At 34.4% G+C, this 24876-nt stretch overlaps 1 protein-coding gene across 13 annotated transcripts in view; it reads left to right on the top strand.

Annotated features, from left to right (window-relative positions):
* The window catches only part of CAMTA1 (calmodulin binding transcription activator 1), a 1246754-nt gene extending 1223510 nt beyond the window's left edge, over window positions 1–23244 (top strand). For all 13 annotated transcript variants that reach the window (XM_051988655.1, XM_051988653.1, XM_051988652.1 and 10 more), the window contains 7 exons: window positions 1019–1090; window positions 3811–3831; window positions 5314–5507; window positions 8241–8315; window positions 11338–11368; window positions 15659–15684; window positions 19919–23244. In XM_051988655.1, coding sequence (XP_051844615.1) covers window positions 1019–1090; window positions 3811–3831; window positions 5314–5507; window positions 8241–8315; window positions 11338–11368; window positions 15659–15684; window positions 19919–19988 — 489 coding nt within the window. In that variant the 3' untranslated portion in view covers window positions 19989–23244. The remainder of the gene's footprint in view (window positions 1–1018; window positions 1091–3810; window positions 3832–5313; window positions 5508–8240; window positions 8316–11337; window positions 11369–15658; window positions 15685–19918) is intronic.
* Window positions 23245–24876: the final 1632 nt, after the last annotated feature.

Raw genomic sequence — 24876 nt, 5'->3', positions numbered from 1 at the left:
TTAAAAAGCTGGGACAATTTAGACTGGGGGAAAAGACCCAAGAGGGACATCACAGTGGTCTTCAGACATTTGAACAATTGCCACAAGAAAGCAGGATCAGCCTTATGCTGCTTGGCCTAGGGGAGCAGAACCAGGAGCAATGGATGCGAGTCACAAGGACCCAGCAGTCAGCCAAGTCTCCTAAGAGGGAGTGCTGCCCAGGGAAAGAACTCTGGGAGATGACTATGAACCACTACATAGAGTTCCTAATCCCTCTATTTTTTCCTGTCTGCATTTTTTATTTCCTTCACAGGGTAATTGTACACTATGTTTCAAAGTCCAACTCTTTTTACACGTAAAATAACTGTTTGGACATGTGTACATATATTATATTTAACTTATATTTTAACATATTTAACACGTATTGGTCAACCTGCCAACCTGGAATGGGTGGGGGGGACGAGGGAAAAAGTTGGAACAAAAGGATTTGCAACTGTCAATGCTGAAAAATTACCTATGCATATATCTTGTAAATAAAAAGTTATAATAATAATAGATAAATAATAAAAATTTAAAAAGAGTGAGTGCTGCAAATTAGAAGGGGCATCTTAGATGGAGACAGATTCCCCTCATGGAGGTCTTTAAGCAATGGTGGATGCCTGCCGGGTGTGCCACACTAAGGATTCATTTCATGTATAAATAATAATCCACTGGGGGTCGTTTAGCTGTCAGTCTCTGGCACAATCTCTGTCTTCAAAGATCTGGAGATCTATCACATGGAAGAATTGGACTTGTTGCTTATTACTCATCCCAGCAGTCAGAAACAGGAGGAGTGGCACAAGTTACAAAGAGGCACATTTAGACTTGGTTTTCCTTATTTGTGCTTAGTATAAATTTTCTAAATATTCAGTAATGTGAGATCTAAGTTCATATTGGATTTTATTTAGCTTGAATAACAGAATTACACAATTTGTAGACACAGTTTTTCCTATTCAGCTGAATGAAGACATTGCTGTTTTCTTCTTTTCTTATATTTTAGGGTCGTCCCTTACAGGAACAGCAGGAAGTTGCTGCTGCTGTCATTCAGCGTTGTTATAGAAAATACAAACAGGTAAACAAGCTTTGCTTCATAAAAGGAAATAACACTTCACTAAAAGCAACACTAAGTTGCTAAGGACTTATATGTGACTTGGCAAGTCAGCACTATTTCCAAGGCTTATAAAAGATACTTCATTAGAATTGTCTTGATAAATAGTAAGGGACAATATCTGAAAGAAATAAAAATGACCCATCTCTAGGCAAATTTTTACGTCTCAAAAGGATTTTAGTCTAAATATATCACCCTTTTAAAATAAAATCATCTCCTTGACATATAATCTTGATACTTAAAAAATGGCATAATTTCATTTAAAGCAACAGAGAAGTGCTATATTTTAGTTTTGCTTACAAACTCCAATTAATAAAAGAATTCTACATAAGGTTACATAAAGCAAATAACTGCTATACTATCAAACAGTTCTGAACTCTGATTTATATATATTTTAATAATAGCTTTTTGTTTTTCAAAATGCATGCAAAGATGATTTTTAACATTCACCTTGCAAAAAATTTGTGTTCAATTTTTTTCCCCTCTCTTCCTCTTCCCTCCCCTAGACAGCAAGTAATCCAAGATAGATTGCATGTGCAATTCTTCTAAATATATTTCCACATTTATCATGTTGCACAAGAAAAATCAGATCAAAAAGGAAAAAAAAAATGATAGAGAAAAAAACAAACAAGTAAACAATAACAACAAAGGTGAAAATACTATATTGTGATCCACACTCAGCCCCCCACAGTCCTTCTTCTAGTGGCAGATAGCTTTTTCCAACACAAGTCTATTGAAATTGCCTGAATCAGCTCATTGTTGAAAACAACCAATTTCATCACAATTGATATCTGATTTATATGTTTAAAAAAAAAAAACTTCAGTTTTTCCATTACATATAGAAGTTAATAATGTCTGCTGTTCTATAGTCTCACAAAAAGTCACAAGAGTGATGACAAAAAAATATTGAATTATCTTTACTGATTCCTTCAAATAAAAGATACAAGATGAATATTAAATATTCTAAAATTTTAGCCACCAAACCACATAAGCTAATAGTCCTTATTGTATCATGCCTTCCCACAAAAAAAGGCCACCTTAAGTTAACCCGAATACAAAGTCCAACTTTTGTTCCTTGAAGTCAATCTTTCCTTGCACTTTAATTTCTATTACCAGGGACCTAAAAAACAACCACAAGCAAATGGAGTAGAATTCTAGTTCTAAATACATGTTACTTCATTTGATGATCTACTGGATTTTATATTGAGTTCCTCAAATGAATCAAGTGATGGTTCAGATTGAATATGAAATATAATAATAGATGCTGAATATCATAAATATATATAATTAAAGACTATATTCAATATAATATGTATACTCTATGTAATACTACTGTGAATCATATAGCCAGTATCATATTATCCATAAACCTTTGAATCTTCTCTAGTAATTTTTTTTTTACTAACCTAAAAAAAAAAAAAAAACCTAAATAAAGCCTATCTAAGTGGAGGCCTCCTTCATATCCCAAAATACAAACACAGTCATCTAAAATGAATGTTCCAACTCAGCCTGAGATAATGTATTCCTGTCAAGAAAAATGGTTACTATAGCCTCTCAACTCTTGTGTCAGGAACTTTCCATTGCTAAATACCTGAAGACCTGAAAATAGATGGCCAGGAAATTTATTAGCTTTTGTTCACAAAAACTGCGTTTCTTTTCCAGCTTTCTACAGTATTCCTAAGAGACGGTATTTAGCCATACTTAATTCCTTTCCCAAAAAGAAAAGACACCCTTCCTTTATGATCAATTAGTGTTCTTTAAAATGTTAAGGCATCTATTAAACCAAAAGAAGCCAGTTAATTCTAGATCACATGAGCCATAATTTATTTTTAACTTGTTCCTGAGAAATGATATAAGAGCCTGGATTATCTGAAGCCCATACCAATTTTTTTTAGCTACAAACTTAATGCTTTTTAATTTTGAAATTGCCTTTTAAACTACTCTGTGACCTTAAAGCACATAGGTAACACTCAATAAGTATCTGTTGAATTGCATAAACATCAGACTTATGATTTGGCTGGGTAGTTTGAAATAAAACATATTTTTGAGTTATGATTCTAAGTCCTTGTGAAATTCAATATAGCTAATGGACAGAAGAATATTTTATATGTAGGTGTGTTAAGCAGGTTTTTCCTTTATTTCAAGGAAAAGGAAATTTTAAGTTTTATGACAAATCTACATGGAAACTATTGGTTTTATGCTCTCTTGTTATGAATCATGGCTTTAGTTTCTAACAGGAATTACTTTAGTTTCATGTCGTAGGGCCAAGACTATTAGAAGGAGAAAAAAATTCTCCAAGCAATATCCAGCTGAGTTCATGATCCCAGAAAATGAAGGCTTATTGTGTAAACGCTGACACCACAGTACCTTTAGTTCAGCAGCATGGAAGCTGCATTCTTTTTTATGTTGCAGGTGGGCTCCCCAGCATAGAGCAGCTGATACTCACAAACCAAAGCTGAACATCTGGAATTACATCAAAAGCATTTATTTTATAAAATAAACTTAAGATAATATCCTTCCCCAACAACAACAACAAAAGATGCTCTGAGAAATTTGCCTACAACCTTAGACGTTAATTTGGTCAGGTTAAATTAATTTTTGTTGGTAGCTTTATTGGTTCTGTTTTTTTCCTTTATAATTCACCAGTCTAACATTAATCTTGTATTTTCTGTTTCTCCCCCAAGCTGACATGGATAGCCTTGAAGGTAACGAATAAACACAAATAACGCTTCCAACCATTCCACCAGAGTCAAAAACTTCACACTCATTATCAGCTACAGACAAAGTAGTTCCTTAGATGATCTAAGATAGGAGCATCCAGTACCAATGAGGACTGTATAGGGCGATCATACCACCTCACATCAGGGACACCTAACAGTGAACAATCTTTCTGAGTGTTCACTATGTTGGAGTGATTTTTTTAATTTAATAGAGAGGGGAGGGGGAGGTCTTATGAGCCAGTCTCAAAATACAAGAGACCATGAGTACCAACCAGATGAGCCACTAAGGGCTTACCTTATCAATTCATTAAATAATGGGCCCTTTATGGTTCTGAAAATACAAAGTATACAGGGCAAAGTGTGGTCTGAATAACATAAATTCTAGAATATAAAGTGGTCTTCACTAAAAGAGGCTGGAACAAGGAAAGTATATCATAGGTTATAGCTAGAGTTGGAAAAGATCCATTGAAATAGTACTCTCCAACATTTCTTTTTTAAAAAGTTTCCTTTTTCCATTTCACCTCATAATTCCAGAAGGAGTTAACTGCAGGATATAAATTTATTTTCTTTTCAGTGGCAGAATGTATTCTGGTAGGAAGAGGGCATTATCGTGACTTTTCTGCAGAGACCCTTTTTGGCACAAGATATTTGGACGTGGCTTTCTTGAAAGACTGGGCACTCTGAAATGTCCAGAACTGGACATTCAAAAGAAAAAAAAAAAAAACCCCAGCCCCGGGATGTCCTAGCCTTTCATTTTGAGGACACATAGTAGGCAGGGTGGAAAAAGGCCAGTGTTTGGCTCCTATGCTGGATTCCTATGGCCCCATCTTCTATGATGATCTCTCAGGCTGTCCTGCCTTATTACTTCACCATCATCTTGTTCTTTGGGGTTAATCATTGCAGGTGGAAACAGCTTTATTGAAGGTGTCAGCGTTTCACAATAATCCTTGTATTTGGGAACTTGTGACTCAGCCAATAAAGTTCCTTATGGATAGAGAATTAGAAATAAGGTGTTGATTACAAAGCAAATTATGTGGTTTGTGAAAATGGGAGGCACATGGGAAAGATTAGCTTAAATTCTATAAAAGTGATTTTATATTCTCATCTAACATCCAGAATTTTTCTGTCATATTTTCTAAAAATCCATAAATATTTAAGCCTGTTGCTGTGTAAAAATACTTTTGTGAAAATAACTAATAAATCTCTTGGGATTTGTGGAGGGAGAATACATTTAAAGCAGTGTGTTGCCTGAGCTGGAATTTTTGTTACATTTTGGAAAGGTAGGTGAAGAAATTCCTAGTAGGCCTTGGCAATGATTAACTGCCAACTGTCTACATTACAGTATGAAATGAGAGCTTCTCCTTTCTCAGAGAGTACGTTCCAAGAAAACAAGGCTCCTCTATCAGTGAGGGAAAAGTTATCTTTCTCCTGTTGTTACTACTTAGCTTGTTCTTGTCTCCTCTGCAGTATGCACTTTATAAAAAGATGACACAGGCTGCCATCCTTATCCAGAGCAAATTCCGAAGCTATTATGAGCAGAAAAAATTCCAGCAGAGCAGACGTGCTGCTGTGCTGATCCAACAGTACTACCGGAGCTACAAGGAATGTGGCAAAAGCAAGCAGAGCCGCAGAGCCGCTGCCCTGGTACAGCAGAAGCTCAGGTGGGTTAGGTCCAGTCCCTAAACAGAAGGGCTTTGGGCTCCTATGGCTCAGCGCCCTGAGCTGGCCTGGGCTGGAGGCAAAGCTCATCACTGGCTGCTTTCAGGTGTTGGTGTGGACTGTCGGTCTGCATGGGACGTCTCCAAAACTAACTAGTTGGTTCAGTAGTATGATTTCAGAGCTGGACTCTAAAAGACAACAGCAAAGTTTGAGCCTGAAATGATGGGAGTATCAAGTATTGTGTTTTAGGGTTTGAGGAAATTTTGACAAAGAATTTAGTACAGAGAAACAACTAGTTAAGTTAGACTGATGATAATTTGAGAAACTGTGGTTCTTTTCTAAAAGATAAATTAACTTTTTAAAGAATTTTTAAAAAAAACAAAGAAATTCCAAACTCAAGGAAATCCATTTTTATCCTAGCAAACTACACACCTCAGTAAATTCCAGTTAAATAATAGACTAAAATAGGGATCCTCAAACTATGGCTCGTGGGCCAGATGCAGCAGCTGAGGACATTTATCCCCCTCACCCAGGGCTATGAAGTTTCTTTCTTTAAAGGCCCACAAAACAAAGTTTTTGTTTTTACAATAGTCTGGCCCTCCAACAGTCTGAGGGACAGTGAACTGGCCCCCTACTTAAAAAGTTTGAGGACCCCTGGAACATTTTAAAACAAATTTTAAAATATAGTATTATGTCAACCACTTAAAATGGAAGAAAATACAGATGAGAAAACTGAGGCAAAATGCTTAGGATCATACAACTGTTAAGGGTCTGAAGCCAGATTTGAACTCTTTTTGACTCCAGGACTATCCACTAAGTTACCTATCTGTAAAGTGCTTAGCACAGTATCTGGCACTTAGCAGGTGTCTAATAAATGCTTCTTTTCTGTCACCTTCCCTTTTGTCTTTGTAACCCCTGTGCTTTAGCATAGTATCTGAAATAAGTTATTCAATAAATATCTATAGGTATTTATAATTTATAGGAGTAATGGTTGAGTCCAAGTTAAATGTGCTTAAATCCATGAAAAAATTATGATAAAAATCATAAAGAAAACAGATTTGAGGAAATAGTTATTATGGCAAGCAGAAATTTGACATATATAATATAACAGATCATTTTAAATGTACGAAATCCCTAGTAGACAAATGGTCAAAGGATATGAAAGATAGTTTTCAAAAGAGAAAATATAAATAGCTAATAATCACTTGAAAAAATGCCTAGTTTTTTTTTTTTTAAACAAAGAGAAACAAGTTAAAACAGCTTGAAGGAATTATTTCCAATTTATCAAATCGACAAAAACACTTTAAAGCAGTGAAACTTAGCATTGTCAGGGCATTCTCTGACTGCTGGTAGCAGTGCAGTAGGAGAATATTCCAGAAAGCAATCTGGCTTAAAAGTTACAAAAATAATCATATCCCAAATTTCCATCACCAAGCATATACTATAAGAATGCTATCCAAAACGTTAAAAAAAAAAAAAAAGACTCTATTCAAAGCTTTTTATAACAGCATTATTTATTCCAGTTTAAAAAAAAAAAAAACTATGTTCCAACTACATGGGAACAGTTACATGATGTAGTACATTAATATATGGAACAATTTAATGAAAAGTTTGAGAAACTTAAATCTCTAAGGAACTAAATGGTACAAATCAATAGAAATGGAGACAGCAGAACAGGGTATACATGAAGAATGAATTCTACTTCCTACTCCTCATCCTCATCAAACTTTCTAAGTTGAGAAATCAGTACATGATCACGTGCAAGGAAAAAATGAAGGGATAAAGAATTACAAGACTGTCAATAAAAAGTTACTTTAAAAAAAGAATTACAAGAAAAAAAAACAAAGAAAGAAAAATAAGAACAGAATTAAATGAGAAGTTAAATTTTTGAGAAATTTATTTAGATGTAAATAGTTACAAAAGAAGTTTAATTAGTGGTCTTAATGCTTAAAATTAGATTTATCATAAATCGTTTTTAAAAGAAGTATGCCTTTATATACCTCAACAACGATACTGGATGAGGATGTATTCTGATGGAAGTGGATTTCTTCAACAAAGAGAAGATCTAACTCAGTTTCAATTGATCAATGCTGGACAGAAGCAGCTACACCCAAAGAAAGAACACTGGGAAATGAATGTAAACTGTTTGCATTTTTGTTTTTCTTCCCGGGTTATTCTTACCTTCTGAATCCAATTCTCCCTGTGCAACAAGAGAACTGTTCAGTTCTACACACATATATTGCACCTAGAATATAGTGTGACATATTTAACATGTATAGGACTGCTTGCCATCTGGGGGAGGGGATAGAGGGAGGGAGAGGAAAAGTAGGAACAGAAGTGAATGCAAGGGATAATGTTGTAAAAAAAATTACCCAGGCATGGGTTCTGTCAATAAAAAGTTATAATTTTTTTTAAGTATGCTTAAGATATTGGAGGATAATATCAGTTCTTTCACCAAGTCAACTTGAAAGGAAGTCACCTAAGAATCTTTAAGAATCATTTTCATCTTTAGATTTTCTTCAATCTCTCTTAGAGTCAAAGTGTTTGCATACTAATTTCTTTTGTCCTTCTTGTAGATTAATTCATGTCTTACCATATAAATATGTGCCTATAATGTCAAGCTCCCTAGTTGAATTATTTAATTTTATATCTTTCACTAATATTGACCCATTTTAAACAAGACATAACTCAACACTGTACTTTCTTTGATAGTAATATAGGCTAACTTTTTTCAGGAGCAGTCTCCTAACCAAGAAGCAGGATCAAGCTGCTCGAAAGATAATGAGGTTTCTACGCCGCTGTCGCCACAGGTACATTAATCCCCATATTTATCTTATCCATCAAAAATAACAAAACAAACTTAATCTTTATCAAACAAGCTTCCAGCATCAACACAAAGCTAATTATCCCAGTAAATTACCAGGACAAATGTCTTCTAAAAGATTCTGGAATAACAGAACCATCCACGTAGGGAGCAAGAAGTGAAATGTGGTAACTACTGAAAGGTAGGAAAATAAAATTCTTTTTGCTGCTTATGTGGGATCCAAGGAACTTTCTGTCTGAGCCTAACTAACTTAATTCAAAGTTTCCATTTAACCTTTTGTTCTACACTGCTTATGTTCTCCATTCGCACCTAAAATAACTGTACTCTTTGAACTGTGCACCAAAGTAGAAAACAAATGGATTTCATGAGTCTCCAAGTAAAAGATTCCATTGAAGATTTCCATTTTAGAAGTGATTTCTGTGAAGTAATTGATGTACTGTTGCCCTCTGCTGGATATAATATCTGATTCGCTCTTGGTCAAAACTGATTTTCTGATGGGATTGGGAGAAATAACATCAAAATCTAACAAGGAGGTAAAAAATACAGCTTAAATTATTTGGATGGTCTTAACCACTGGGAAGAAAACTGGTACATACTGGGAGACTGTACTCCCAAGAAACTAAGGAGACTCAATAGCTTCTATAGCAGTTTTTCTTTATTTCTTCAAATCTTGAGCTTTCCTTGAGAACTAGGCATAAGTATTTGGTTTGTATTTGAAAAAAATACTTCATTTTATTTCCTTTGCATAAGATTACTTTTGATTCTTCTTCCTGATAAATACTAATTTATCAGAACTAATTTGACATCAGTAGCTTAGTGGATCCTGTCTTACGCTTTTCTCAGGTAGAAGTATTTTTCTCAGAATACCAGAATCTTGGTTTTCTTGTGGTTTATGAAGCCAATCTTTGTGAAAAGCACTTAGGTCTCTTTTTAACTATATCAATGCAGAATTTGTTCTCTGTCATTCAATGATTGGGTTTTTTATTGTTTTCTATGTAGTAGTATAACTGTGATAATGGTGGATCTTTTCTCTCCTTGTGTTGAGTGATATGAAAGAATAATCGAAATAACAAGGCACTAATGACAATCTTCTGAAATGCAGGAAAATGCAGAAATCTTATCTTATGGCCAAGTGTGATCATAGAAACTTTGGTTACACTTCATGCCAAAAAAAAAAAAACCTCATTAGTTTCTAATTATACCATACATATAGCATTCATTATAGTAATCATAACCAAACAGGATAACAAATTTTCTTTGTTTAATGAAAATACCAAGATCTTCCATGTCTGGGTCTTTTAACAGCCGCTAAAGCTCCCCTTCTTTTCCTTCTCCCCCTGTAATGCGGCAAATTTACCTGGGGGAGGGGGGAGGGAGAGGAGGAAAGATTTAACCATCTTAATAAATAATAAATGCTTAATAAATGCTCCCTTCTTGCATGTGATTAACAAATATCTGAGACAAATGCAGTGTTTACAAAAATGATCTCATCAGAATTTTCGTGTTCTGAATTTGTACTTTCCCTTCATTTAATCCAGTTTTTTCCTCTTAAAAATCAGCGGAGTTGCTCAAGCTCACAAATCTAGATTTAAGCATGTACCCCATTCCGGTTCCATTCTGACAAACCTGCCCTAGACTTGGGCTTTGGTAAGTTGAGTGACTCTGAGATCAGAATGTAAATTAAATGATACAGTAAATAAATGCTAGACTTGGATTTGAGATTAAATCCCAAATTAGTCTCTTAAAACAATTTTGTGACTGAGCAAGTCACTCTTAACCTTTCTCAGTCTCAGTTTCCTCATCTGTAAAATGAAGGGGTTGGCCTCTGGGATCCTCTTCCAACTTTTAATTATTTTGTGGTTCTCTGAATCTTTAAATGGCTTTAAAAATGGAAAGGCTGCATACAACATTATAGAAAAATTGAGCTCTACAATCTCTCTCTATACTTTCTTTGAGAAAAGTAAGCTGGTCTATGATTGGTAGATATCCCATCTCGAACGCCAGTGGGAATGGGATGCTGACCAGGTGATGCATCCTCTCAGGGCCTGCCATAGTAACTCTAGAAGACTCTGAGTTGAAGAGAAGATGCTGACTTTCATTGTTGGACAGAATTTCCTCAGTCAGATCTAGGATTAAACCAAAGAAGCTATAGGTTTAGTCCCTGTTCTTTTCTATATACAAATGAGAAAGAATCCCACAGGGTGTTTTTATGACCTTTGTGTTTAGACCTGACTTGTAATAATGAGTCAGGAAATTTAATTATCATGAAGGAGAAAATATAACCTGCTCTGGGTTCTAAACTTCTGTTTCTATTTAGAATGGAACAAGAGGAAGCAGTTCCAATGATTCCAAAACTTTGATGTTTATTTAATGCTATTCCTAAAATTTGATTTATGCCACTCTTTGAATAGATATTATTTATTTAAAGTCAAAAAAAATAGAATCAGATTTAACAACTCATGAAATACATATGAAATCAATATTTATACTTCATTCATGATAATCCCTGAAATCTAGAGAAATATCCAAAATCTATTTAAATGAATTATGAAAGTCAAATTTAAAATGTTTATTCCCCCATGGTTTCAGAGTCATTTCATGTATTTTAGAAGCAATTGCTGTATTTATCACTTCTTGATACTTGGTAAAAATTATTCCTAAAATAGGGGATAACTACAAAAGAAAAAAGGCAGAAGGACTTGAAATAGTTTCATTAATTTAAGAAGTAATAATCCTTTCCTATTTCCAATGAATTCTGTTACCTCGATTTTACTTAAATTCTAACGTACACTGAGTAAAATATAAAGTCCAAAACATTTCATCCAAATTCTTTTTTAAAAAAGCAGTAGCAGAATTTCCACCTCATTCTCATCCTGCCACCACTTCCCCTTTTTCCTCCCCAGAAAACAAAGCCACTTGGTCTTTTTGTCTAACTAAAGCTATTTGTAAGGTTTCTGTTATGACATTTGTATGCTAATAGCTGTTTGGTATTGTTTTACTATCTAAAGCCCTCTGGCGGACCATAGGCTGTACAAAAGGGTGAGTTTAGCTGCCTGCTAGCCAGTTTCTCTCTTCCATTTTAAGTACTTTGCTTTCTGCTTGCTTGCATGGGGCTGCAGCCTAGGTATGCTAGTAAGTTTCACATCAATTAATTATATGAAATAAGATCAAATAAAAACTAACCCTACTGCAATTACTAACACTGCTGTTTTATACAACAGGAAAAAAAAAATCACATGCAGTAGATAATTATAAATGCATGAATACATATGTAGGACCTTCTTTCTGAAGCCACCGCTGGGCATGCTTAGAAAGTGGTGGGAGGAACCTTCAGTATAAAAATGGCTGATGTTACAAGTTTGGAACTTGAATGGGTCTGCACTAAAGCAAAAGAAAAGTTACAAAAACCATTAAGAATAATATTCTCTTATAATAACTTTAATTACTACCTGAATATTTTAATAACCTAGTAATTTCTTAAGAAGCTCTAAAGCAAGAAATTACTTTGGGGCAACTAGATCATTTTTCTGTTGATTTATTCAGAATTATTCTGGCAAAAATAACCATTAGCTGGTTTCTCAAGTTTCGTTTTCTAAATGGCTCCGCTTTTTGCCATTTGAGGTAAGACCGTACACCTAGCTTAGCTGCCCTTTTAAAATCTAGCTTTCTAATAATTGGGATTCTAGTTACAAAGTCATAACAAACTAAATTTCCAGCATTTAAATTCAAAAACCGAATCAAATGAATGTTACAAATAGAAGAATTGAATAAACTGCCTCACATAACCGAATGTCTTACACTGCAACAAGAAGAATAAACATTAATAAAGTTTATATTTTTAATGATCTGTATAACAGACAGGATTAGCTATGGAGAGAATTGTTTTAAAGTCACTATCACTGATGCTGGATAATACATGTTGGATGGCAATATGATGTTTCTTCCAGGATGCTCAGTAAGGAAAATGAATACAACGCGACCTAAATTTATCAAACACTTAGGAGCAGCCAGTACTCCGTGACAGGTCATCTTTCCTCTCCAGGCCTCAGTTCCCTGCTCTATAAAGAGGACTACAGTAGGTCACCCAGCCTTCAGGCCAGGATCCTATGATTAACTTGATAAATGAATTTTTTCTTACCGAAATGGATGGATTTAAAATATCAAAGTGGAATTCAATCAGCTAACTACATTTTTCTCTTTTCTCAAATTAACCCATGTATATAGTCATTTATAAACTTAATGATAATTCTGGGGAAGGGAAATAGAAATCCTTGAAATCTTTAAGACTGTTCATTTCTATGGAGAAAATTTATCATTATTTATTTCCTGCCTTTTTTTTTTTTTTTTTTTTAAGACTAGGTGTCTCTATTTCACCCAGGCTGGAAGTATATTGACCATTCATAGGCATTAGCTTGCTCCATTCTTTCTCCTTGGGCTAATGTGCCATTTTTCAGGCATCCTGGTTCTCCATTCCCAGGGGCTGGCTCACCATACTACTGGTTAGGTATTTAACTGTCCTACAACTCAGAACTCTTGTACTCCAGTCATCTACCAGCCTCAACTTTGCCCAAAAGAAAGGATTATAATTGTGTGCCCCCACACTCAAATATAGCCTACTTTTATAAATGTATATATATATGTGTATGTGTGTATATATATACATATATACACACATATATGTATATATAGATGTAATTTTAATTCCTTTATTCACAAAATTATGACTAAGATTCAGATAAGTTAAGCATGCTGAAATGCTACAAGGTCTGAGGAAACTAAAACTTTATCCAAAGTCTTTACCAGTATATTTATCTGGAGTTCAGATAAATAGACTCCCCATTTTAATTTAATGTTAATGTTAAATTCTAATTTCTGGAAGTGGAGTGATAATGTCATCTTATAAGTTCTGGAGTTTCTTGAGAAGTCAAGTCCTATGCCATAGCTTCTGTGAAACTAATTTAGAACTGATCAGTTCTAATAACCACATATTTTCACACACACACATACACACACAAAAGTTTCAAATCCTCAGATATTCAGAGTATCTGGGATATGAGAAATTAGCTTTTAAATATAAGAATTATACTTATGTTTCCAATTATACAAATTAACACTTATGCTAACTATTTTAGATCAGTTCAGAATCGGAATGTTTCAAGTTAAATGTGGAGAAGTTGGCTTTCTATATATTAGAAAGGAAAAAAAATGAAAGTAATATTTCTTCCTCTCTCTTCCATGTTATCCTATCCTACACATACACACACGTTTTATTTAAAAGGACTCCAAAGAACCCATGCATGCTACAGAATTCAACTGAATTAGTACCAACAATAACCTGTATCTTGCATGGTACATGCAATTAAATTAGCCTGCTGTAAGGAGTCAGCATCTTAAAACAGTGGTTGCTTATGCATTTTTGAAGCTTGCTGGTCTCTGGTATGTTAACTCTCTTTAAGAATGATTATTCTAGCTATGATTATCAATTATCAGTGAAAGATTCTTCCTTAGTTTCTTTAGTGCCTGCTGCATTGTTGTGAGTTCCAGAAACACTCATGCATGGTAATTTGGAGTTTCATAACATCATGATTTGGAATCCATAGGTAGTTTAAGAGAGAGGAGTAGAGGAGATCTTAGTATTAAGATACCTTCTAGAATAGTAATCTTTACCTAAGCACATAAGTTGAGGAATAACTTACATTCAGAGCTTGGACTGGTAACCACTGAGATCTCCTCTCTCCTTGATCATAGCAGGCTAGATGGTCTTGCTAACAGTTCCCAGGTCAGAACTACAGGTGGAGGCAGGGATTCTGTGTGAAGGATTCATATCTCTGGAGTTTTCATCCAAAAATATACTTTGCAAAATTATATATACTGAAAAGTAATATGAAAGAATGCAACATCAGAATGTTTAATTGGTAGACCACTTCAAGACTGTGCAATTGACAGAGGCTACCTATAAAAGATAGTCCTTGACCATCATCAGAATGCTACCACAATGGCTCCAAGAAGGCTTACTTCAAAAGCATGGAACCTCCAGAAAAGAATCCTATTTTCTTCTTAACTTTTTAGTTCTCAAATGGGAAGGTTAAACAAACACAGAAAATAACTTTCCAACTGCCCTTTTTGACTCAGTCTTCCTTTTCAATGGCTTAGTTTTCCAATTTAATTAACCAGTGACTCAAAATTATGCTTCCAATAGGGAAGTAGTTGGTTTTTTATTAATATCTAGGTTAGCGGCTAAGCAGATAAATTAAGAATTGAATTTTATTGTTAGTTGGGGTTTTTTTAAGTTTATCATAGAAATTATGCTAAATTCCATAAATTATTTTGAACAGGAAGTGTAGGTTTAGGGCAAAAGTTACCTGAAAGGATTATAAATGTCTATGAGATTACTTTCCAGTTAGATTTTAAGCACCTTATTCTAATTTTTTTAAGTTATTAATTCAAAGACCCATAGCAGGAAAAAACAACATTCCCTTTCTGGTGGGGGAAATAAAAGTAAATAATCTACATTACACAGCCATTTTTATCCTGAATGTATTGAGGCTGCAGTTGGCCTGAAAAAATAAAATACCTCTCTTTTCTAGAGAGAGAAATCATTTCCTTATTTCTTTTCCTTCCAACACATATCCCTTTAGAAGTTTCTCTGGTATTAGGAAGTACTCACAGGGCAACAGTCTTAAAGACCATTCTCTCAGAAAAGCAATTACCAAACCAATTCCTATTTTCCCCTAATATTTTAGCAGCAGAGATTACAGGATTATTTGAATCAACCCTGTGAACTGTTAGCCTAGTTATTTTGATGGATTTTCAGCAAAGGTGGGTCCAGAAGTCCAAAAGGACCATATACAGCAAGTATTAGCAATAGGTTGCAATGGGGGGATGGGAATTGAAATGCATTTTGATCATGGTTTTAAAAACACCAAAGCTTTCCCTATGTTTGACCTTGGCTCTGAAAAATGTATCTATCTGTGCCAGATGCTGCCATCCACTATGGTAAGTATTTACTTCTGAATTCGACCAATCAGAAAAGCCATCTGAAACATCCTCAAGAGGACATTCCCCAAACCCAGCAGATTGATTGTTAAACTTATGCATCCATTTCTGTGACAATTCTTTAATAATACCTGTAAAAATACATGAAATGAATAAACAGTATTCTAAGCTGACTTATCTAACCCCATAGTTACATTTGGGATATAACAAGATGCATATTAACAGATTCTCACTGGCCCAACTTACTGAATAAAGAGCAAGAACTGAATGTAGGATGTGTCATGGGTGCAATTAAGATCTCCAAAGTAATTTTGTTTCGCTTACCTCTTGCAGGGACTGAATATTTTTGGAACACAGAGGTGTGTGTTAAATTGCAAACAGCATGCTCTGGGGTATCATTCTTATTGGGCCTTTCTGTCTTTTTTTTGCAACCCAAATGAGATTTCTGGAAAATGGCAAGATCTCCCTTTTCCTAAATTTCCCACAAGCCATTTCAGCTCTAAGAGCAACAGGTAACTGACTAGAAAGCCATGAATGGCTGCCCTACATATACTGACGTCCAGCATTGCGAGAACCTATCTGCTGAAACTCACTGACTCATTGAACATTTCTCTGGCTGAGCATTACTGAGTAGATATAATGAAGCAGCTTTGCCTTATGCTTAAACCATGAAGCCATTGTTTGCTCCAAGTTTCTTAACTAGACCTTCTCCATTTGTTCATAAGTATCATTGGACGTCTGACGGAAGTAGCACCACGTGGGCTTTTTGCTGGCTTTCAGTGCTGTTGCTTACTACATCACCTCAGGACGTTATGATGCAACATTGTTGGATAAGACTATGACAAAATCTCAGCTGTGTGGTCATTGTCAGTTTAGAATACTTGGGAAGTTTGAGAAAATTATTACAGTTCCAAAAGTCTTGCTGTCCTAAGCTATCACCTCAACTCAAGCTGACACGTCAGGGCAAGGGTCAAAAAGCTTACAAAGGGTAGGCTCTCGTGCCTGATTCAGCTGTCCTGCTGTTTGCCAGTAGTAGTACAGTTCAGAAAAGTAACCCATGTTGCTCTTAACCCTTGCATTGCCATGTACCTGTGGAGCTATTATTCTCTTGTAATGTTTAAGATCTTGAGGAAGGCCACATTCCACAGAAGTACTGTTGATTCTGTTTCGACAATGTCTGCTAGAATGCAATTGTGAAAACGACAATGAGTTCTATTTCTGTAAATGAACTGGGATATTTGGCTTGTTTAATAACTTTTATAATGGGCACTAACCCATAACAAGACTATTTAGAATGGTAATTTCTTAACCTTTAGACAATCAGATATAAAGTAGAAAAATCTAGACAAAACTTTGTTTTTGTATAATTGATAATATGCTTTTACTAAAATTTCCCCCATCAAATTGGTTGGTTGTTTCAGTGTCATGTGGTCATATCATTAAAGAAAAGCAAAAACAGCAGTATTTAAAATCCATTCCAAATTAAATTTCTGGTTAATGAGCTCTTTAAGGAAATGTATTTTGATTTATAAATGTCTTTTTATTGAAATCTAAGGCGAATTCAGTAAATTCTGTAAATAAGTCAATATCCTATGTTAATAGTTTTCCTAAAGTCCCTTCAAAGCTATATTAGCTTCACTTACATCCAGAACCTCTTCCCTAGAATTTAGATGTAAGACAAGGATCAAATGTTCTAAACTACTTTTAAGAATTGAGTTGAACAGTATTTAAAAATAATTTTTAAAAAAACTACTGTTATCTTTAGAACTCAAACTCAAAATATTTTAGAAAATAGAAAAGTACTGATTTGCCCAGTTTTCTCATTCTACAACACTTCTAATGATCCACCCTTCCAAAGTCACCTAGAGAAGCTTCCCCCATAAACCTCTGTCCATGAGGAAAGCCAAAATATTACAACTCTGTTAAAATTTTTTACAATGTCTTTTCTTTGTAAATCCTAATCCAAACCACCTGTTGGGAAAGAAGAGTGGTAGGCTAGAAAGGCCACTGCACTTGAAATCAGGAGATCTAAGTTTGAATTCTGGTTGTGACATTTATTCAATGTGTGACTGGACAAGTAAACTTACCTAAGCCTCAGTTTCTTCATCTGTAATAATGGATTCAATATACACACTACCTCTTACAATTGTTACCCCCAAAAAAAGCATTTTTACAGCTTTATGAATTTTACAAATGTAATGTAACAAGTCACTAATTGAATTAAATTACTTCTGAAGAACTTAGTAGTTACCAGTTCCAAAATTTGAGCAGGATGTATGATATGCTCTTGTGCCAGGAAAATACATATGTATTAATTTAACTGTATTTCAATACTTAAGGATCTACAATCTTATCAATGTGGGTACTTTGTCCACTGATGCAGATTATAATCCTGCTATCCCTTACTAGAAGGTCTTAGGACCAACCATCTGGGGTCATGGTAAACTAGTCATCTGATGACAGACACAGGTCATTTTGCTGCTGTTACTCAAAACCTTTCGGATTTGGTAGAATCTTGTTAGATTTGGTACTCTGCTGAACCACTTTAAGAGTGTACCCTAGGAGTAGAATTTTAGCAGATAGATTTAGGTATGTGTTTCTAAATAGTATTTTCTCTTGCAATAATATGACATTCAGATAGATTTTTTAAAATCGACACACATGGTCCCATTTCAGATTATAGAATCATATCACTAGTATTTTTTTTTTTTTACTTTTCTAACCTTTCCTTTCTTTTCTTTGATTAACCACAGATCAGAAAGAATTACTTCTATGCCATTTAAATTATAAAGAAACACAAAAATAGAAACCAATACTTTAAAATTCTAGTCCATTTCTGATAAGTGATCTCTGTGTAGTTGTCCTCTAAGCAAATCTAGTATTAAAAAATTTATAAAACTGGCAAATTACATGATTATTCACCTCATGGGGAACATTGGGGCTCCCTGGCTACATAAGGCCTACCAAAAACATTTGCTATGACAATTAACTACAGGTAATGATGAACTGAAAGCTAGGTACAACAATCTACCACTTGAGTTCTATAAGTTGATAATTTTGTATGGCCCATGAGTGATGTCATAAAAATACAAAGGGACCTTGGCAGAAGAGGTTCTCTAAACCCTGTAATGGTGAGCTTTCCTATGTATTTTAAGTTATTCCATTAAAAATTCAAAATGCAATTAATATTTTTTAAATTGTTATTTTACTCTGGTACTATTCTTTACTATTTTGTTATTACCTATCTATGAGCTCTGGAGGAACTGACTAAGGTATCTTTAAATATGAGATGACTAAGGTATCTTTTTAAGTATGAGAAAACAGGAGAATGATAAAGGCTAATGGGAAAGAAAAGTTTCTACTAATTCTCAAAATCTCAGCTTGTTTTTCTATAATCTATAGTTATATCCCCACTTCAAGAAAACTATATCACAAAAAAATCAAAATCTAGATTAAAGATTAGAGCTGGAAAGGATTTTAGCAATCAAATAATACAACCCCATTTTATAGCTTTAGAAATTGAGGCCTAGAGAAGGAATTGCAAAGTAATAAATTAGTGGTTAACAATGCAAAATTCAAAAGTGAACTGCTACAAAAGGTTCACTATTTAATTTCTTTCAATCACACTCATGTGTTTAAAATATTTCACCTGAAAAAAATAACTTTTTGAGAGAACTTTGAGAATCTGTCAGACTTCAGGGCCAGCTAGGTGGTACAGTAGATATAGCACCAGCCCGAAAGTCAGGAGGACCTGAGTTCAAATCTGGCCTCAGACACTTAATACTTCTCCTTAGCTGTGTGACTTAACCCCAAATGCCTCACCAAAAAAAAAGAAAAATCTGAAAGAGGCAAAATAGCATTATAATGTTATATACACTTAAACCAAGATACAAATTCAATTCCTTCAATTTATTAAAGCTCTGATATATGCACAAAAATTGTGTTATAAGTTTACTTATAATAAAACACCAAAAAATAAGATTATGTAATGATGTGACCAAGTTCAAAATTTTACAAAATTAGAAAAATCCTATCAGTGAAATCCTATCAGTATCTAGAGCCATAAAATCCTATCAGTGAAATCCTATCAGTATCTAGAGCCATAAAAGCTGAATAAATTATATCTGTTCAGTTCCCCAACTTATAAAACTATGTAGAACAACTTCATGGGATTCTGCGATATTGATGTTAGTCAATTAAACCAGTTGGAAGAGCTGCTGGTTCTGTTTTTCCAGTTTCAATACATTATACCCTCCTATCTGGTGTAATAGAATAATGGAATCTGGTTTTACTGTGTTCCTAGAATGTAAAATCAAAGCAGTGCTTATTCATAACCATGGAATCATGAAATCAGCTTGTGAAACATTTCTTCCTTCTCAGTGTCTTTTTCTTATTTTCTAGCAGTTCAGAGGTCCCCTGCGTCTCCCAGGTCTCTAACAAACGCTTTTTTTTCTTTTCTTTTTCTTCTTTTTTTTTTTTGCCATTGACTCTTTGCCATGCCTTGGGGTGTGCTTCATAGTAGAAGGGATGTTTAGGAGAGTCTTTCTTCCTTTGCAAGCAGTGACACTACAAAGCAATCTCTTGTTTTTTCAGAGTGAAAGAATTGAAAAAGGCCAAGGAACTTGAAGACCCGCAGCAGCAGCAGCATCCCGTAGCAATGTGACATTGCTTTTCAGACTGTTTTCATTTTCTGTTTTTAGCAGAGACATGCAACAACAACAAAACAAAACAAAACAAACAAAACCCACTGCAGTTTGCGGAAACTCAACTGCAGGATTTTAACAGTAATGTTTTGGTCATTGCATTTGCACTTTCATGGACAACTTTTAATTTGTTCAGCAAGACATCTTGGAACTCAATCTTCTGTTGGATCATGGGAGAACAAGACACCAGGAGGAATCTGTGAGAGGCTTCCTTCTCTCAGAAAGAAATGGTTATCCTCATCTAGGGCTGTATTCAAACATCGTGTGGAACTGGACAAACATTATACCAAAAATATAGTTAAAGGTGGGAATGCACGAGCAACAGAGAAAATGCTATTCCTGCACCTGTCAATCATTTCCAAGAAGCTGAATCTTTGGGATTCTTGGTGGAGGGCTTAGATCGTACAAATCTTTATTGGGTCCGTGTGTTCTCATTTTCTTTGCTCTTCGATTTTTTTTTTTAATCTCTCTACAGCACACTTAATGCAACTTTTTAAATCTGCAGGTTTTTAATGTCTTGTGGAAATTTGCAGAGGGGTGATTGTGTGAAGCAAACGGGTAATGCATGGGAAATAAGGAAGTACAGCTTAAGGAAAATTTGAAAGTTTCTTGTGTGTGTATGGTTTTTTCCTAGAACCTGCAAAGTCTATCAGTCACCATGTACTTTTTCTCATGTCCAGCACTTTATTTTTTGCCTTACTTTCATGGGAGATGAAAGTTATGTAGAATAATTAGTCAAGCATGTAGCTTTTTTTTTTTTTTTTTTTTTTTTTTTTTGTAGTAACCTTGGAAATTCTTAGTCATTCTGAGGAACCATAAACATTGCCTGGACATTATGCCACTTAAAAGATCAGTGTGGTGCTGCGTTCTGGCCAGTAAATTCCATATTTTGGCGATATTTCATCAAAAATGAGCAGTTTCTGTATATATAGAAAGTAGAAATGGAAAATGAGAAATACTATTTGAAAGGGATTATATTGATTAATTACTAAATATTTTATTCACAAAGGGTCAATAACATGGCAAGATAAAATTATTATTTGTATAGTTTTGTCTGAATGAGCGAGAAAAGTGTGGATGTATTGTTTGTACATATTGTATATATTAAAACAGAGATATGTGCATGAATTCAAGAAAAAAAGAAATGAAAAAAAGCAAAGCATTAGTGGCTATGGTCTGTAAAATGAAACAAAAACTTTATTTCACTATAAGAGTACTTTATTTTAAATGTTCTTTAGAAGAACATTTTGCTAAAGCATGACTAAACTGCAAAAAAAAAAAAGAGCTACTGTATTTAGACTTAGGAAAAAAAGGCAGAGTAACATTACTAAAAAAAAAATTTAAAAAAAAAAAGGATATGTTTACATTTAATTTTGGCTACCAGGAGTTTATTTAATTTTACTTTAACTTTTTTTTGCCAATGGTGCCAAGTAATGTGAATGCTAATATTGCTTAAGAAAATTAAGTTAATTTTGCAAAGCAGATAATCATAAGAAAAACCAGTATATAGCTTAACACCATCCACTCACTCCAATAAAGAACACTTAGAATGAACATAAACTGAAAAAAAAAAAAAAAAAAAGACATAGTCTGAAAGTAGAAAAATATGTTTCACATTTTCATATCTCCTGCTGGAAGTCAGAAAATGTAATAAAAATTGCACAAAAAAATTAAAAATTAAAAATTAAAATGATGCAAACTGGTCTTGTAGGGGTGTCATGGTATATTACTATTTCCACATAATGAGGAGCCAAAGAAATCAGATACTTTAAAAAAAATAGAAACTATTAATGTTAAATTAAGAGAGGGTAAGTTAGTATTTGCTGATACCAGTTTAAAATTTCCAAGCTAAGTCTGAAGATCAGTTGGTGTAAAGTTAATGACAATTAGTTTTGTTCTTACTTGATTTGGGCCATCAACTGTAAGTTAAAATGCAAGGCTTGTTGTGAAGCCTAAAAATATTCACAAATAAGAAGCTTTTAAACTGGTGTCTTTGGAAGGAAGGTATATACAAAAGGATTGGGGTAAAAACTGGGGTCAGTGCTCTTGGTGCCTTTTCTATAATTGTACTTGTTTTTTAATTACTTCCTTTCACTGCCAACCTTGAATTACTGTACAGTATATGTCTTACTGCTCGTGATCAGCTCTGACAACAGTGACAGTCCCACAATGAACAGCCACCTGTACATTTGTAAACTGACCTAACTCAATTTTTTTTTAAGTGTGTGGCTCATGCTGCAGCTGTGGCAATCCCAAAACATCTATTATTTTACAAAATTGGGCCTGTAGGAGAACATTGAGTATTATACACTCATACACACATATACATAATTGCACACACAAATGGGAATAGAATGTGAAGGCCAGATCTTTTGAAATGTCCTGTATTAAAACAACTGAAAGAATTTAGACATGTTTATTCCATTTATTATAATGAAAAGAATGGATCTTTTTAACAAGAGTAATGACCTCAGTGGATTTGTTTTAACCCTCACATTTCTACAAAAAATAAAAAAGTTTCACATACATTATTAGATGGACAAGATAGAAGACTCAGTAAGATATAGAAATACTTAATGTCACTCTTCCAACTCAGAGGGTCTTCGTAAAGGGAAGAGAAAGTAGGTTTAATTCCTACTGAATAACCCACCTATATAACATTGACCACTGAGTTAACTAAAAATGCACTTCCACTGAAATAATGCATTTCTGATCGCCCTTTTCTTGGTTGTGGATCATAGTTTTGAGTATAAGATGATAGGTAAGCGCAGCTTTCTTGGATAATCTGAATTCCCAAGTGCCAGGAGTAGGATTTCATTATAAAAAATTAATAGCTAATATTATTCTGTCTCCTGAAAATTTAATTGCTATTATTACACATTTGAAATCAGCTGTACTGTGTGAACGAAATAAAGACTATAACATGAACCCCCTCTATGGTTGCACGGTCGCTTATGGCAGTTCCACACAGTAGTTGGCGCCCAACGGGGGGTCCCCAAGACTTGCATGTAAAACTAGTCTAGATGTCTCCTTTTTTGTAAGTTTTATTTTTGTAATTGTGCATGTAAAGCATCACTGAATCAATGGATCTGTTGAAGAACTCAGCTGCTGGAACCATGCAAAATGTTTTGAATTGCCCTTAAAATATGGAAAATGTTTTCTGAATGCTTTATATTCTTTCTGCTGTAAATTAAAAATGAAGAAAATTTCCCCATACTAAGTGTGGTGTGTTTTGTTCTTAATTTAAATTTCTCAGCCATTTAAAACAAGCATATTTTACTTAATTTCATGTCTTTTCAAGTACATACATTTTAAAAAACAAAATTTGTGTCCAAAATTTATCTATCTCTAATGAATGAGTCACACAGGCCCTCCAATGTACATCTCAGGAATATTCTACTCAATTTTCAAATAAGTTACTTAAAAGGATAAGAGAGAGCAAAATCTTTGGACTTTAAATTCCAAACTGAATAAAAAACATGTAATTATGAAGCCTTCTGAGTCATTAGTGCCAATCTTCCAAACTGTTGAAAGTCCCTCCATCCCCACTGCCCGAATATTAGTCTAGCTCTCTTCACTTTTCCCACATGAATTAATGCAACAAGAACTAGTCTCTCCTCAAGAGCCTCTTCCTTTTTTTCAATCTATTCTACTCCAACCTAGGATTTCATTAATATCACACAGATACACAGATATCCACAGATACAGAGCACAACTCAACTGCTTCCAAGAGTGGTTATGGACACAAACACACAAAATCTTCTTTCAAACAGAATCATAGATCTATTGCTGGAAGGAACTTTGGAGGTTCCCTTTAGTCTAATCCCCTTATTTAGCCCAGTTCCTGTGATGTGCAACTAAATGTTTAATATCCCTTTGTTGTTTTAATTTGGGGGGAGAGAAGACATGGTTTTTTTGCTGAGGCAATTCGGGTTAAGTGACTTGCCCAGGGTCACACAACTAGGAAATGTTAAGTGAGACATGTATTCTGACAAAACATTTTCTGCATCACTTTCTTGAGTCCAGGAATCAACAATCTTGTTGAGATGTAAATGGTCACTGACATTTTAACAAATGGCCCCCTAGCCAGGCTCCAGAATACTTCTCTTTTATTTTATTTTATTAACAATCTGTTAATAAGTCTCTCCAAATTTCATAGGACTGTTGGACTGAGAACAGTCTATCAAAAGGACAGTATTCAGAGCCTTTCTGGTTTGAAAGGATTTCCCAGAACCTAAGTTTCATTTACATAGCTTTCAGAAATCCACAACCAAGACACAAGGATTTAGTGGAAGACCTTCCTTAAAAACTGCATCTATGAAGTTATTCACCCGCTCACAAACCTATATTGATTTCCTATTACCAACTCAAATCCAAATTCTTCTTAGCTTTGAGATCCTCCAAAATTTGTCCTTATTCCATCTAATTTATTTACTCCCCCTAAATGTACCCTCTTCCTGTCAAATGTCCTCACTATTCTTGTTCTTGCCTCTCTACTTTTGCTTGCAAGGTTCTAAAGACTTTTACTCCCCTCTGCTTATTCAAATTCTACTCACCCTTCAAATTTCACATAAAGGTCCCAATTTGCCAGCATAGCCTTCCAAGACAAAAATTTCTGAACATGATCAATTTATAAGTGTGAATTTACCAATATGTGGGATTTTAACTTTCTCTGCCAAGCTAAGAAACCTTCCGACAATGAGAGATAGTTCTTTTGTAGGTTTCGGAGGAGGACAGAACAAAGAACAGGACTCCATAGGCAGGAAACAAATTATGATTATTTACAAGAGTTCAGCATCATGAATAGCAAAATCAATATGATTGGATGGAAATTAGGAATGAGGGGCT

Source organism: Antechinus flavipes, chromosome 3, assembly GCF_016432865.1.
Source record: "Antechinus flavipes isolate AdamAnt ecotype Samford, QLD, Australia chromosome 3, AdamAnt_v2, whole genome shotgun sequence".
NCBI lineage: Eukaryota > Metazoa > Chordata > Mammalia > Dasyuromorphia > Dasyuridae > Antechinus > Antechinus flavipes.
This window is presented reverse-complemented; position numbering and strand designations above follow the sequence as displayed.